Source organism: Bufo gargarizans, chromosome 3 (genome assembly GCF_014858855.1).
Source record: "Bufo gargarizans isolate SCDJY-AF-19 chromosome 3, ASM1485885v1, whole genome shotgun sequence".
NCBI lineage: Eukaryota > Metazoa > Chordata > Amphibia > Anura > Bufonidae > Bufo > Bufo gargarizans.
In genome coordinates, this window is record NC_058082.1 from 168,080,298 (window position 1) to 168,097,162 (window position 16,865).

At 40.5% G+C, this 16,865-nt stretch overlaps 1 protein-coding gene across 1 annotated transcript in view; it reads left to right on the plus strand.

The window, feature by feature from the left end:
* The window catches only part of LCP1 (lymphocyte cytosolic protein 1), a 56,465-nt gene extending 39,884 nt beyond the window's left edge, over positions 1 to 16,581 (plus strand). The window contains exons 9-16 of the mRNA XM_044285090.1: positions 4,749 to 4,844; positions 7,743 to 7,938; positions 9,402 to 9,480; positions 9,776 to 9,890; positions 10,125 to 10,258; positions 11,081 to 11,204; positions 13,159 to 13,283; positions 15,797 to 16,581. Of these exons, the coding sequence (XP_044141025.1) occupies positions 4,749 to 4,844; positions 7,743 to 7,938; positions 9,402 to 9,480; positions 9,776 to 9,890; positions 10,125 to 10,258; positions 11,081 to 11,204; positions 13,159 to 13,283; positions 15,797 to 15,926 (999 nt within the window). The 3' untranslated portion in view covers positions 15,927 to 16,581. The remainder of the gene's footprint in view (positions 1 to 4,748; positions 4,845 to 7,742; positions 7,939 to 9,401; positions 9,481 to 9,775; positions 9,891 to 10,124; positions 10,259 to 11,080; positions 11,205 to 13,158; positions 13,284 to 15,796) is intronic.
* Positions 16,582 to 16,865: the final 284 nt, after the last annotated feature.

Below are 16,865 nucleotides of genomic sequence, written 5' to 3' on the forward strand. Positions count from 1 at the left end.
CTGTTTTTTGCCTACTGTGCCCTGCGGGCTCTGCCTGCTTCTCCTCCTTTTCCTCCCTCTCTGCTGCTCCATCTCTCCCTCTGAATTCCCCTCCTCTGACTCTCTTGTGGGCACCCAAGTGATGTCCATCGACACGTCATCATCGTCACCTTCACCCCCACTGACATTTGAGATCCCAGCAACAGCGGGGACCTCCCTTCTTGGGCTGATCTGGGTACTGTCGTCAGACTGCTGGGTGGCGGCCGTTGCTACCTCCTCTTCCTCATCCAATGTCAAGAATGGCTGCGCATTGGTAAGGTCTGGGAATTGATGGGAAAATAATTCCTCTGACTGGAGAGGAGGGGCTATGGTGGTGGTGGTGGTGTATTTTGGAGTGCACAAAGCAGAGAGTGAGGAGGGTGCAGATACAGAAGATGAGGAGAGTACAGAAGTGGGAGGCTGAGTGAGCCACTCAACCAACTCTGGTGCGCCCTTTGAAGTAATCGCACGCGCCTTCTCCAACTTCCCACTTAGGCTCTAGCCTGGTGCACCTGCTCGACCCCTACCACCCCTGCAGAACGGCCTGCCTCTTCTTCTGCCTGTCATTTTCAAAATAACCCTGTGCCTAAGTCCCTATAGAAGAGCAGTATTTGTGGAAGCAGGTATTTCGCAGGTCTCAATCAATATTTGGTGGAAGCAAGTATATCAAACCCATTAATCAGTATTTTGTGGAAGGAGGCATATCGCAGGCCTCTATCAATATTTGGCAGAAGCAGGTATATCAAACCCCTTCAATATTTTGTGGAAGCAGGTATATAGCACCCCTCAATCAATATTTGGTGGAAACAGGTATATCAAACCCCTTAATCAGTATTTTGTGGAAGCAGGTATATAGCACCCCTCAATCAATATTTGGTGGAAACAGGTATATCGAACCCCTTAATCAGTATTTTGTGGAAGCGGGTATATCGCACCCCTCAATCAATATTTGGTGGAAGCAGGTATATCACACCCCTGAATTATTTATTTTTGTCACAAAAGTTATATCACACCACCCTGTTTATTTGGGGCAACAGATATGTCACATCCCTCAATCATTATTTTGTGGAAGAAGGTTTATCACACCCCTCAATCAGTTTTTAGGGGGGCAACTGCTATATCACACCCGTTGCAATTAGTTGTTCCAATAGAATTTGTGCCTTTATATAGCTGCAGTATGGCAGCAGAACCGCACACAACTGCTGCACAATACAAATGCACTATAATATACTTTCTATGTTAGAAAGTATATTATGAGTATATCACACCCCTCAGTGTATCATATCTATCGATAGCTCACCAATATCAGTCCTTAAAAGACCTTTTGTTGCTTTATTAGCTAGCGTTTGGTGTCCCTAACAGCCTATCTCTGCTCCACAAAGCAACCTCTCCCTACACTGGCAAAACACAGAATAAAAATGGATGCCAGATCGGGTTCTTTTATAGGGTAGGGGTGTTTCCATGTGTTAAAACATCTCAATTGGCTGACCTGTCCCACCTGATGGATGTGTCATGGTTCAAAAATTTAGCGCAATGCAAAAGAATATGGCGCTGGCGGACATCGCCATATGTTCGCATGTTCGGCAAATCGCGAACGTGCAAGTTTTGCTGCAAAACGACCGCCGGGCTAACCGCAAGGCCATCTCTACTTGCAGGAGTAAAAGGGGTTTTCTGAGACTTTTCTACTAATGACCTATGAATTCTGACACACTGGGACCCTGCCCATCAGCTGTTTGAAAAAGTAGCAGTGCTCGTAGTAGCACTGAAGCCTTCTCTTTGCTCACCAAACACAGCGCTGTACATTGTATAGTGGCTGTGGAGTCTCAGTTCAGCCTCATTCACTTCATTTGGGCTGAGCTGCACATAGTACATGTGACCGATGAACTTGAAGTCACATGGCCAAGACTAAGCTGAAGCTACTGCCAGCAACTGCCTTCTCAAACAGCTGATCGGCAGGGGTCCCGGGTATTGGACCCCAACCCATCAGAAACCGATGACCTATACATAGTATAGGTCATCAGTAGAAAACTCTCAGAAAACCCCTTAAAGTTTCCACTAGTGGTGACCCACTACATTGTATCCCATATTTAATGGTGGCATTAAAAAGTACAACTTATCCCGCAAAAAATAAGCATTCATACAGCTATGTGCACAGAAAAATAAAAAGGTTATGGCTCCGGGAAAACAGGGAAGAAAAAAGAAAACGCAAAAAACTTGGAGAGGAGGTTGACGCAGCGCTTTACCTCAATTCTCTGAAGTCACTTGTCCTCCTGTGTGATTAGGACAGGTTTTGTGTGTACTGATAGGGCAGCGGCCATTTTATTTCTCCTGATGTTTGCTCCCTAGACAAAATGAGCCATTATAAATAATGAAAGGTATTTGGGAATATACTTATAATAAAGTAACATTTAAAGGGAACCTGTCACCGGGATTTTGTGTATAGAGCTGAGGACATGGGTTGCTAGATGGCGGCTAGCACATCTGCAATACCCAGTCCCCATAGCTCTGTGTGCTTTTATTGTGTAAAAAACCCGATTTGATACATATGCAAATTAACCTGAGATGAGTCCTGTACATGAGATGAGTCAGGGACAGGACTCATCTCAGGTTAATTTGCATGTCCTCAGCTCTATACACAAAATCCCGGTGACAGGTTCCCTTTAAGTATTTTCATTTTCTTAATTCCCGGAGAACCCATGTAAGATATTTGTTGAACTCCATGATGAATATTTCCTTGTGATACAAGACCTTCTAGTATATGATTACTATGTTACTAGGTTCATAAGCTGGACACCTTGTATCTAATGTTTGTTAATAGAAATCACTGTCTGTTAGCCAGGAATGGACATACTGATGAATGGATTTACAATGAGGAATAGTATGAACCTTTTTCCAATATTTGTTCTACACCAGTGCAAATGTTTAGTTTTCTGACACTATGGCTTTGTGTCCAGCGACACATAATGGTTTGTGGTCCTTAAATAAAATAGAACCTGTCACCAAGAAAATGCAGCATAATCTCCAGGCAGCATGTTATAGAGCAGGGAATCTGAGCAGATAGGAATATATAGTTGAAAAAACCGGGCCCATTTATTTTTATTTTTTTCTCTTAATTTTCCAATAGCTATAACTTTTTTAAGTTTCCATTTATATAGCCATTTGAGGGCTTATTTTTTGTGGAATAAGTTGTATTTTTTTAAGGGCACCATTTAATTTACCATATCTAGTCAATCGCTGGCCTTAGTGGTGGCATGGCATTCTTGCAAATGTGACTACTAAGACCAGTGATTGGCTGGACTGGAAGCAGCAGCGAAAAGGACAGCGCTGCGGGAATGGCGGGACTGCAGACAAGTGGGTTGTTTTTATTAACTTGATCACAACTTACCATTGGGGTTGTCAGCTCTTAGGCTGGAAACCACCTTTAATGGCAAATGATTCAGCCATTAATTTTATTCTTTTCAGCCATGTAATTTTATTCTTTTCAATCTCTGCCTTTGATGTATGTTCATTTAAGGTTACCCAAAACCTCTGAGCAGTCAGTAGCTAGGTTTCACTGGTGACATTACCTCAAGATAAAAAATACCATTCACACGTCCATCCACACGTACATGTGTGTTTTGCGGATCCATGGATCCGCGAATCCGCAAAACACGGACATCTGCGATGTGCGTTACACATTTTGCGGACTGCACATCGCCGGAACTTAATAGAAAATGCCTATTCTTGTCCGCAATTGCAGACAAGAATAGGACATGTTCTATTTTTTTTCGGGAACGGAATTGCGGACCCGGAAGTGCGGATCCGCAATTCCAGATCCGGGCATCACATCGTGCTGCCCCATCGAAATGAATGGGTCCGCAATTCCGTTCTGCAAAATACGAAACGAAATTGCGGACGTATGAATGGACCCTAAGTCCGTAAAGGGGGTTAACAGCTTTAGCGCATGCCAGTTAGTGCTGATATTCAGGAGCTTCTGGCTTTCTCCCTGCCACAGATTTTTTTTCCCAGTTGATTCAACAGCAAGGGATAGAGAAAGTTACGGTTTAATTAAATGGCGCCATCAAAAATACAACTTGCCCCCATTTGGCTATGTGAATGGAAATTTTTTATGGCTCTTGGAAGGTGGGGAGGAAAAAAACTAAATTTGTCCTGTTCCTTGAGGGTTTAATACTGATGGAAATTTCCTTTAATGTATGTCCTGTTTAAAATAAATTCTGTTCTGTTAGAGTTATCTTTGTATATCATGACGGGGATTTGAAAAGTCACAGTAATCATTGCTGCTCAATATGGGGTTAAGTGCTTTCATATATTAACAAGAACGTCCCTTGCCCTTTCTCCTCGTGGGTCTCTACTGTCAGTGATCCTAGACACCAACGCTTTGGGTGCTTTCCCCTGTGTGCTCTTGACTGACAGTTTTTATAAGCTTGCATGATATCTGCGGTGGTTCTTGCAATGGCTCATGCCTTGTCTAAGCAGGTTGTAGGGACATTGTAGATGGGGAAGGCATTTTTTCACGAGTAACATAGTGCTTCTGTTTGCTATTCTACCTATATCACTGACTTATGATGAGGGGGTGAGGGAGACAAGCAAAAAGTTTATTGTAGCATCATATACTGCTTGTATACATAGCCAGGAAGGGATATTGTGAAAGAAACCAAATGCCTCATACAGAGTAATCATTACTGAATTACGTTATGGTAGTGATGATTATCTTCGTCTGTTCTTTTTAGGATTCCAAAGCTTATTACAATTTGCTTAATCAAGTTGCTCCCAAAGGCGATGAAGAAGGAGTACCAGCTATTGTCATTGATATCAATGGACTTAGGGTAAAATTTTATTTTCCAACATCATCATATCTTACAGCACTACAGCGAGCACATCATCACATTCAATACGTCTGCCTGTACGATGAGATAATAATTGCAATTATAATAATCTGAAAATATAATTAGAAATATTGTAAATATATTTAAATGAACCATGTGTTGATAAAAGCTGAGGGTACACAAATGAATACTGTCGTATTATCATGATATAGATAAAGAAATCATTGTGTTGTAGAGATACAAGTGGTCCCTTAATATTAATTGGTTCCAGGACAAGCATTGTAAGTTGAAATGAATGTAACTTGAATCCATAAAGGCGGGTTTACATGCTACAATGTACAGACGATTGTCGGGAAGGAAGTGATCCTTTCTGACAGTCGGCCACTGGTTCAGTGAAGGAGACCACTGCATTTACATGTAGCGATCTCCTTTACTGTATGAGGACAAAGGACTCCATACAGCTGCACTTTTTCTGGGCAACAGATCGCTGTTTAGACAGTACAATCTGCTGCCCAGAAACGATATTTGATGTGACTGCATGAACAACAGGATCACCCGATGAACTAGCATTTTGTTCGTTCATTGGGTGATCAGCGGCACATTTACATGGGCAGATTATCGGGAACAAGGGTTCACAGGAGCGTTCGTTCACGTTAATCTGCCCAAAATTCAGGCCATGTAAATTTACCTTTACTCTATGGCCAAAATGTCATTCCACGCTTCAAAATGCCCTCCTAAAATAAAAGCAATTAAGAATTAAGAAAAATAGGCAGACAAGTAGGACAGAAAAAGCAAGCCCTTACATACAATGTCTTGAAAATGTATTGATACCGCTCGAACCTTTCCACAATTTTTTATGTTACACCCACAAACCTAAATGTTTTTTTGGGAATTTTATGTGATAGACCAAAACAAAGTAGCAAATATGTGTGAAGTGCAATTACAGCTGGAAGTCTGCATCAATCACACTGAGTGCGGCGTGCATTTGTGTTTAGCCTCCCTGAGTCAATACTTTGTAGAACCACCTTTCGCTGCAATTACAGCTGCGAGTCTTTTGGTATATGTACCAATTTGCAAAATAGCTCAAGCTCAGTCAGATTGGATGGAGAGTGTCTGTGAACAGCAATTTTCAAGTCTTGTCAGATTCTCAATGGGATTTCGGTCTTGACTTCAACATGGCCATTCTAACACATGCTTAGATCTAAACCATTCTATTGTTGCTCTGACTGTATGTGAACCTCCATCCCAGTCTCAAGTCTTTTGCAGCTTCTCCCGGGTTTTCTTCCAGAATTGCCCTGTATTTAGCACCATCCATCTTTCCATCAACTCTGACCAGCTTCCCTGTCCCTGCTGAAAAAAGATGGTGTGTTCAGGGTAATGTACATTGTTAGTTTTCCGAAACACATAGCGTTTTGAATTTAGGCTAAAAAGATGGGCCTCTAGGCTGCTTCTATGATTAGTGCTCTCCTTGCCTGGGCAGTCAGTTTAGGTGGACGGGCATGTCTTGGTAGGGTTGCAGTTGTGTCATACTCCTTCCATTTTCGGATGATGGGGATTGAACAGTACTCCGTGAAATGATGAGAGCTTGGGATATATTTTTATAACCTAACCCAGCTTTACACCTTTACAACTTTATCCCTGACCTGTCTGGTGTGTTCCTTGGTTTTCAAGATGCTATTTGATCACTAATGTTCTATAACAAACCTCTGAGGCCTTAAGAGAACAGCTGTAATTATAGTGAGAATTACACACAGGTGGACTCTATTTACTAATTAGATGACTTCTGAAGGTAATTGGTCACACTGGATTTTATTTAGGGGTATCAGGGTACAGAACACAAATGCACACCACATTTTTTCAGATTTTTATTTATCAAAAAGCTTGTATCATGTATCATTTTAATTTCACTTCACACATACTTGCTAGTTTATGTTGTTCTATCACATAAAATCCCAATAAAATACATTTGTTTGTGGGTGTAACATGAAAAAATGTGGAAATTTTTAATGGGTATGAATACTTTTTCAAGACACTGTATAACAGGAAGGAATAGATGTAAAGATGTAAACCACATTCTATAATGAGGACAGGAGCTTCTTCAGGGTCTTGTATAATACACAGTATACCACAAAAATAAAATGGATCTGCCCTCATCTGATATCCAAATAAGAAGCTCATCCTGGCACAGATGGTGGTACATAACATGTAATACCCCACTTTACTATAAAGAGGAGCTTTTAGACAACTAATACAGACAACCAATACAGGTGTTTTACCAAAAACATGGCCATGACAATTCGTTGGTTCTGAGTCTGAGGCATTGTATGTTGAGTCTGGTTTCAACTTATGATGGGCCAGGGAAGACTATTGTGTGCTGAAAATATTGTATCCTGAGGCCATTGTATCCTGTATTCATGTGACTACAATGTGGCAATTGCTAACAGATACAGTTGACATTGCAGCTTTATGTAACATTTTTTGTGACTTCAGGCAAAGTGTAGCCACAGCCTTGGAAAACATTCTTATAAAATAACAGTTCAAATAATAATCTAAATTCATTTTAAGGTCCCATGCACACAACTCTATTGTTTATCCATGTGATTTCAGCAATTTTTCCAGCTAACACACTGACAGATTCATTTCTATGTGGCTATGCACACGGCGGTATGTTTTACAGACCCTATGGATGTTCCTCCTGTTCTTGTCTTTATTGGGGATAAGAACAGCCCTTTCTATTGGTGGAACTGAGAAAACTGCCGAGTGCACATGGAAAGTATCTGTACTTTGCGATCTGAAATATAGACACTGCCATGTGCATGGAGCCTAAAAGAGAATCATTTTATACATACGGCTATGTTTTTGCACTGACCTTTCTGTATTCATATTTCCTGGTTACAGGAGAAGGAAGACCTAAAGAGAGCAGAGTGCATGCTGGTACAGGCAGAAAGACTGGGTTGTCGCCAATTTGTGACAGCCACAGATGTCGTGCGAGGGAATCCAAAGCTTAACTTGGCTTTCATTGCAAACTTGTTTAACAAATACCCTGCTCTACAGAAGCCGGAAAACCAGGACATTGACTGGAGCTCAATTGAGGGTAAAATGGCTTTTAATAAAATGTAATTTGAATGAAAACTGTCATTAAAGGGGTGGTCTTACTTCAGCAAATGATCTTTATCATGTAGTCAATGTTAACACAAGGCACTTACTAATGTATTGTGATTGTCCATATTGCCTCCTTTGCTGGCTTGATTCATTTTTCCATCACATTATACACTGCTCGTATCCAGGAGTTGCTATCACCCTACAGTCTAGCAGCAGCAGTGGCCGTGCTGGCACACTACAGGAGAAGGCACCAGAGTATGCGTACTTCCCCTGTTCCAGCCACCAGGGTGGCCAATACTTTTTCTATAGTGTGGAAGCACGGCCATTGCTGCTGGATTACAGGGTGGTCAAAACCTGGATATGGGCAGTGTAAAATTTGATGGGAAAATGAATCAAGCTAGTGAAGAAGGCAATAAGAAGAATCCCAATACATTTGCTGAATTACTGAGTTCGGGCTTTTGCACACAAGCGATATGAAACTCGAGCAAGTTCTGTCAGTGAAAAACTGATGTTTTTCCCTCCATTGTGTGTTTTCTGTCCCTCTGTTACGTTCTTTTCTCTTTTCACTTACCTATTGACTTGAATGGGCAAGTCCCGTGTGAAGAAAAAAAGAAAAAAACAATGCGTTAAATCCCATGGGGTCTTTCTAGAAAACCGCCCATTGACTATTGGGTAATTTTTCACTCCAGTTGCTGTCCGTTTAATACATGTACGGCCCATGTGTGTGTAACTTACTTGTCTACCCTTAAAGGCGTTGTCCGGGTTCAAACTGAACCCGTACACAACCTGATCTGCACTCATTCATGATGTCATCGGGCTCACAGCTAGGTGGAAGCCTCTGCCTAGCTTACCCATGGAGAGCCCGGTACGTCACCAGATCTCAAGAAAATTCCCTTGCCCTGTGCGATTCAGCACAGGGCAAGGTAGCGTATCGGAGCATGAAAAGCTCCGATGCTCCACTCGTTCATGGTGAATGAGTGCAGATCGGGTTGTGTCTGGGTTCAGGTCGGAACCCGGGCAACCCCTTTAATGGCATGATCATGCAGAGGTGGTTTCCCAATAATATATTGGCCATAATTTCTCTGTTAGATTAGGCAAAAGATACATCTCAATGATATTTATTTGATAGCAATTCTTCTGTCTGAACTGCTGTCAGATATGTGTTGTGGCACCCACTGGTGTTTCTTTGATTCCCTCTTAGAATGTCCACCAGATGTGTTCAGTGCTGGTGGTCATACATTCTTAGTAGCACAGTGCTGCTTCCCACATCCTCTTGTACATGGGCAGCAGGGTGATACTCACTATTGTGCAGGCCCGCTAGTACACTAGAAGTGGCTTTTCCTCACCAACACGGGCAATAGAAACAAGCCAGCTAAATTAAAAGTAAAGTGAAATTATGATGAGAACTCTTGTTAAATAGTATTTCACATGCAAGGTATTGAATTATTTGTACAGGTGAAACAAGAGAAGAAAGAACATTCAGGAACTGGATCAACTCACTTGGGGTTAATCCACGAGTTAATCATTTGTATAGGTAAGATCTGCAGAGGAAATAATGGTACCATACACTGCTGGTGAGATCTGTATGAATGTCCAGGCATAAACATTTTAAATGGGTTGTCAAGGATCAGAAAAACATGGCCATTTTGTTCCAAAATCAGCACCACCCCTGTCCACAGGTTGTGTGGGGTGAGCAGCAATAGCAGACACAACCTATGGATAGGTGTGGTGCGTGCTGCTTCTGGAACAAAGCATTTTTCTGATGCTGGACAACAGACAAGTAGCAAGTCATATTGGAGGAGGGATTTTGATATTTTGTCTTTTTACAGTGACCTTTCAGATGCCCTCATAATATTCCAGTTGTATGAGAAGATAAAGGTTCCCGTAGACTGGAGCAAAGTGAATAAGCCACCATACCCTAAACTGGGAGAGAAAATGAAAAAGGTATCATTTGCTACATTTCCCACAGATAGAGTGTGCAGCATTTAAAGTGCATAGTGGAATATTCATACCTAATTTTTCCAATAAAAATCCATTTGCTGTTCGAATGGCCCTAGATTCTCACCTCGCATATTTGAAATACTGGTGGAATAGTGCAGCAAAGTTGTGTCTCCAAATTTTTTGGGAGTATTGGGTTTTAAAATTTTATCTTAATATTTTATCTTAATATTTTTATAGCTTGAAAACTGTAATTATGCCGTAGACCTGGGGAAGAACAAGGCCAAGTTCTCTCTGGTTGGCATAGCTGGACAGGACCTGCATGAGGGAAATCGGACACTCACGCTTGCTTTGATGTGGCAGTTAATGAGAAGGTATGTAGTAAATGTTGGGGGTTCTTTTGTTGGACAGTTTAGTAAAAAAAAACAGGACTGCTGGCAAGTATTCAAGGCTTTAGCTTTTTTACAACATATTCAAAACAGAACGTTCCTCAGATCTCCATGTCATGTATTTGAGTTAAAGGCTATGGACTCCTTTGAGGGCATTTTTTTAATGATTGCATTTAACTAATTTTAGGCTAAAAAGCTTTTATCAATTGACTGATTTTTAACAGTTTTTCCTCTACAGCTTTAACTCTCACTACATCTATAGACTATTGCTCTCTGCCTTACGCTGAATCTGTCAGGGAGTAGCTCTAATGGGTTGATTTGTAGCCCTTATCTCTGAACTCCTGACAACTCATAAACCATCAAATTAATACTAATTTAGCTATAATGATTGGTTATCAGCTGCCAGGAGTTTAGAAATAAAGATTGCAGATCGAGTCATTAGGGCAGCACCCTGACGGATCAGTGTGAGGCAGAGAGAAATTGTTTGTAGATACCCTGAAAATGAAATCTATAGAGTTAAAACTGTTGAACATTTTGAATAAAGGCCAATTGATAAAATGATTTTTAGCCTCAAAATAAGTTAAATGCAATGATGAAAAAATTTCCCCAAAAGGTGCCCATAGCCTAAATTTAAGGTTAGTCTAAGGTTGGGATTGAGGGGAGAAATAGGGCTTATCATTTAATTATGCATATTTTTTATCATATGGGCACTACCACATTAAAAGTTAGAGGAACCTACAAAATAGATGTCTTTGTCAACTAGGATGTTAACAGTTCAGATTATTAACTTCTTACTCTACCTTAAAGATATACATTGAATATGCTGGAGGACATTGGAGGAGGGCAGAAAGTTAATGATGACACAATCATTTCCTGGGTGAATGAAACTCTCCAACAGGCTGGAAAGTCAACGACCATCTCTGGCTTTAAGGTAAATCTTGAATATTATTCACTGAAGGACAAAAGGATAAAAAGTGTAAAATGCAGCACAATAAATCTTAGAGAAATGGGAGCTTATCCTTATGCAGATTCAATACTTATTAGTTCTGTAGCGAGGTGCTCAGGCTTACTATAATTTAGAACTGACTGATGACAAGTTTTAGGGTCACAGATACTGGAGGTGGTAAGATTGTATGAGAGAAAACCTCTCTACAATACATTTTCTGTCTAACTGGTTTGTGCTGTCACAAAGAAATTTCAACTGGACCTGTCACCTCTCCTGATCTGTGTTTTACTAAATAATGTTACTTCTCATGCAATAACGATTCTGGAATATCTATTTCATTAACTCTATGTTGTTCCATTCCTCATTTATTGCTACCAGAAGCTTGCTGACAGTATCAGACTGTGCAGGGACATACCTCCATTGGTAAAACCCAGTGGCAGGTTAATTAATAAACTTCTAGTAGCAATAACTGAGGTACAGAACAAGATAGAGTCATAAGAATAGATGCTGCAAAATTGTCATTACAGGAGAGATGACAGGTCCTCTTTAAAAACGTTAACCGTCTACATTGAAAAAGCTGCAACATTACTGCACTGCAGGAAACGGCGTATAGACCGCTAAAAAGACTGGCCATATATGCAAGCAGCTGTGCCATGTCATGGTGCAGCAAAGGTGCAGCTCTCTGCCACACCAATACTGCGCATGTGCTCCAAGTGATCCGGGAAGTCAGCCTTCTTAAACATTAGGGAACAGCTGCATATGTAGCTCTCATGCCTCATTCACACGTCAGTGACTCACAGACATGTGCTGTATGTGTTGTCCATGGAAAAAAACATGTACCAATTCATTTTAATGTGTGTATTCACACATCCATGTTTTAGCACTGTCTGTGGGTCCATAATTTTAGCACGGAAGCATGCTCTAATTCAGGCATGCTCAAGCTGCGGCCCTCCAGCTGTTGCAAAACTACAACTCCCAGCATGCCCGAACAGCCTACAGCTATCAGCCTACAGCTGGGCATTGTGGGAGTTATAGTTTTACAACAGCTGGAGGGCTGCAGGTTAAGCATGCCTGCTCTAATTTGTCAGTGCTCACAGATCTATCACGCCCATTATAGTCTATGGGTCCATGAAAAACACGGACACAACACGGATGCCATCCGTGTTTCACAGACCATTAGGAGGAGAAGCTAGGAGAATACATTTTTTGCTGAAACACGGATTACACTCAGAGAGCAAAAACCCAAACACGGATCCTTCACAGACATCTTATCACTGACCATCTTATCACGGATTTCATCACGGATGTGTGAATGAGGCTTACTTTGCTGTCATTAATTGAACAGCAAAGATATAATTGTTGGCAGATATATTTTTTTAAATGCAGGCATATTATACAAACCCATGTGAATAGTCCCTTGGATTAATATTAGTTCTATAATCTAAATTATCATAAATGTGTGCTTAAGGCCTCTTGCACACGAACTTGTGCGCCCCGTGGTCGTGCTGTGTCCCGCAAAATGCAGGCCGCAATGCACGAACACCGTCCGTGGGGCAGCCGCAGCAGATTGTGGACCCATTTACTTTAACGGGTCCGCGATCCGGCCGTTCCGCAAAAAGATAGGACATGTACTATCTTTTTGCGAAACGGAAGCACGGGACGAAAACCCCACGGAAGTACTTTGTAGTCCTTCCGTAGAGTTCCGTTCCGTGCTTTCGTTCCACATCTCCGGATTTGCATGGGTCTGCATCCGTGTTGCGGAATGCCCACGGAAAGGTGCCCGTGTATTGCGTATCTGCAAATGCGGTCCACAATACGTCCACAGAATGCACACACAGTTCGTGTGCAAGAGGCCTAATGAAAAATACATTTGTGTAAATGAGGCCTAATGTGTTGCTAAATGTATTAATAATACTAATTGTTATATGCATATAAACAGGATGGTAAAATCAGCACCAGCATGCCAGTCTTGGATTTAATTGATGCTATTCAGCCTGGATCCATTAACTATGAAATTCTGAAAACAGAAGACCTAAATGATGATAAGAAACTCAATAATGCTAAGTATGTACAAGCTGAATGGTTCCATACGCATAGAATTTTTCAAATAAGTTTGAGCCTGTTTTGACTTTTTCTAGTTTTGTGTGGCATATGATTAAATACTATTATTATTATTATTATTATTTAAAGGTACCAATCATTGTATTAAATGTTTGACATAGCATTTTTATTGATGGAGGTCCTGAGACCCCCACCAAGTGCCAAAACTTTTTTAAAGTTACCCTTTAAGTATTCCCTTACCATTATCAAACCTATTGATGGATATCCCATATTAGGGTTAAAGAGAGCAGGGGTCATTTATTAAGACTGGCTTGGTGTACGCCGGTCTTAATTTGTCATGTGCTGGGGTGAGATATGCCACATATATTAAGTCATGCACCTCTTAATAATTGTGGTGCTCATCTGGCTGCCTGTGCTCCAGAACTGAAAATTACTCAGACAAGGAGCTGGAGTAGATTTCTGGTGTAATGTGCATCATTGTCTGGCATACATTTTGTTAAATAGGTCAAGCTGTGCCCCCTCCCACCCACATTTTGGAAACACGGCGAGGGTGTTGGAAAAAGCTAAAAATTTGCAAACTTTGTCTCAAGTCTGCACCAAAATTTGCTACTTTTCTACACCAAAAAACTTTCTCCCATTGTCTTCATTTTAACACATTGTTTTTAGGTTCAAACTTTTGTGCTGATTAATTTCTAAATTCCATTTCTTGGTAGCCATCTATTATCCATGTGCCCTGCACCAGTAGAGGGGGCTTATGGGCTTACTGCATACTGTGTTATTATTGTGTTTAATGTATAATAGTATGCAGCAAGGTTCCCAGCTCCCTCTAGTGGCAGCTGCAAGCAGCCAAAAGGATAGAGTTTACATAGTCATGCAGGAGATGTGGAGGTCTGTATTAGAAAAACATAAATGTAAACCAGCCACTATAATTATTACTGAAATCAGTATCCTCTCATGAATACTATGTGTTGCCTTTTTTCTTTTGTTCATATTCTTTATTAATATAGAGCTGGTGTTGTCACTATTTATATGTTATTGGTTATTTACCACTTTTCTTTCATCCTTTTTTTAAGTTTTTGTGCCCAAACTTGTGCATACTAGAATTCTATAGGGGTTGCATATTATATTGTAATTCAAAGTATTTAACTAGTATACAATTTCCTTTTATAACGTTATAAAAAAGAAAAGAAAAATTGAGTTATAAAGTTTAATATTAAGAAATGAATCAACAAAAATTCTTTGTTGATTTATTTCTTAATATTAAACTTTGGAACTCCATTTTTCTTTTTTTTTGTAACGTTATAAAAAACCCCTATAGAATTCTAGTATGCACAAGTTTGGGCACAAAAGAATTTTCAACCTATTGTATCATTTAAAAAATAATTTACAAGGGCAGGTAGGATTAGGGGATGAAATCTGAAAGAGATATATTTTAATTACGCATATATTGGTATTGTTTCATGAAAATAGAAAGGAGTAATTAATATTACAAAAAAATATTTGAGCATAATGGATGCCAAGAACGTCGGGTTACATTTTAAGCATCAGAATAATTCTCCAGAGAGTAAAAGTGACAATGTTTTGCAGTACTAGTATTATTATAGTCATGCTGCATTTGCATGCAGCGATCGAACACACAATTGTCGGGTAGGAAGCTTTCCTGACAATTGCCTGCTCATTAGCAGAGATGAAGAACAGCACTTACATGCATTATGAGGATGAGTGATGGCTGATGCTATCGCTCGTCCTCATACAGCTGCATTCTTAATGGATCGCAAAGTGCTTTTTAGACCGCACAATCTGCTGCCATGGAATGATAATTTAGGGGTTCACATGAACGACTGTTTCACCCAATGAACAAGAGTTTTGCTCATTTATCGGGGGATCGGCATCACCTTTACACGTTCAGATTTTTGGGAATGAGTGTTCATAGGAACATTCGTCGCTGATAATCTGCTCAATAATCAGGCAATCTTAACCGACCTTTAGTGATTTAGAGGATCTTGTCTATAGATGATCCTTGGTTTACAGAGTTCAAACAAAGGAATACAAGTGTCAATGGGGGTTGCAATGTGACACGTGACATGGTAAAACTGAAATGCGACAGTTGCCAAAGACCCAATACTGTGGGATTTATCGTCCTAAGCTCAAGAGACCACGAGTCCACAAGTTACATGCAGTTTTTTTTTTTAGATAAGGTTGTGTTTTTTCAGCCAAATCTCTAATATGGTTGTGCAACAGCAGTTTTGGTCATGTGAATTTTCTGAGACTTGCTGTCACGCGATACATGTCACCGTGTAGCCCAAGCTGTAATGGATTGTCCAGGTACACCAAGAAATTCGTAAATGCTGAAAGAAAGCTGTAAAATGGAATACTTTCCCTTTTATGACCATAATGTTAATTGTGCAAGGGGAAATTATTACATTGTAAACTCAGATAACCAGCGCAAAAAATATTCTAAAGATCATATGCTGTCATTGTCATGGATTTAACATATTGTTGCCTTTTCAATGCAGATATGCTATATCAATGGCGAGGAAGATTGGTGCAAGAGTTTATGCTTTGCCTGAAGACTTGGTGGAGGTGAAGCCAAAGATGGTCATGACAGTGTTTGCTTGTCTCATGGGGAGAGGACTTAAAGTTTAAAAAGCTAGTGACATACATACTATGCCTAAAGCTGCCTTGTATAAACCAATCGCCTTCATTCCAAACCAACACAGAAAATGTATTTTATTGGAAAAAAAAGAAAATGTAGATATAATATAACATTTGGTGAGATCATCGCTTTTTATACAAAGATATACAGTCCGATTGGTAAGAAAAACAGTAAAGGCCCCTTCACACTGCTCAGTTGAATATACGATTGTTGGGAAGGACGCGTTCCTTCCCGGCCATGGCCTGTTCGTCATTGAAGGAGACCACTGCTATTCCATGCTGCGATCCTCTCTACAGTATAGGGAGGAGCGATCAATAATGCCATCGCTTATCAGAATACAGAATCATTGTTTGCCGGCAGCAAAGCGTGTTTAGACGGCATGATCTGCTGCTGGCAAACAATGATTTAGGTGACTGCATGAAAGTTCGAACTTCCCAATGAACGAGTGGCGCCTTTATTTGCACAGGCAGATCATCGCAACGTGCGCTCCTACGAACCTTTGCTAGCAATGACCTGCACGATGTTTGGGCAGTGTAAAGGAGCCTTAATGCATTCCCGATGTTATTAACAATGGCAGCTCTCATTATCATTACATTTTGTCTCAAAACTAATTCAAGATACATAATAAAAATGATGGTTTTGTTATGTTGTGCTTCTTTTTATCACACTTATATTAACCACTATATACAATCAAAACTGGACAAGTTAAGGGGGTTCTCCAGGCTACAGATAATGATGACCTATCTTGGGGATAGCTTATCAATATCAGATCATTGCTTCGGGCTGATGCGGGACCAGAAACTGACAGTGTATGGAGCTGTGGGCAGACGGTTTCATACACTGTGTAGTGGCTCTTCTAGGGTACTTCAGCATGCAAGAAACTACACAGTGTATGGAGCCTTCTGCTTCTGTTTCCTACCTTGTTAGTT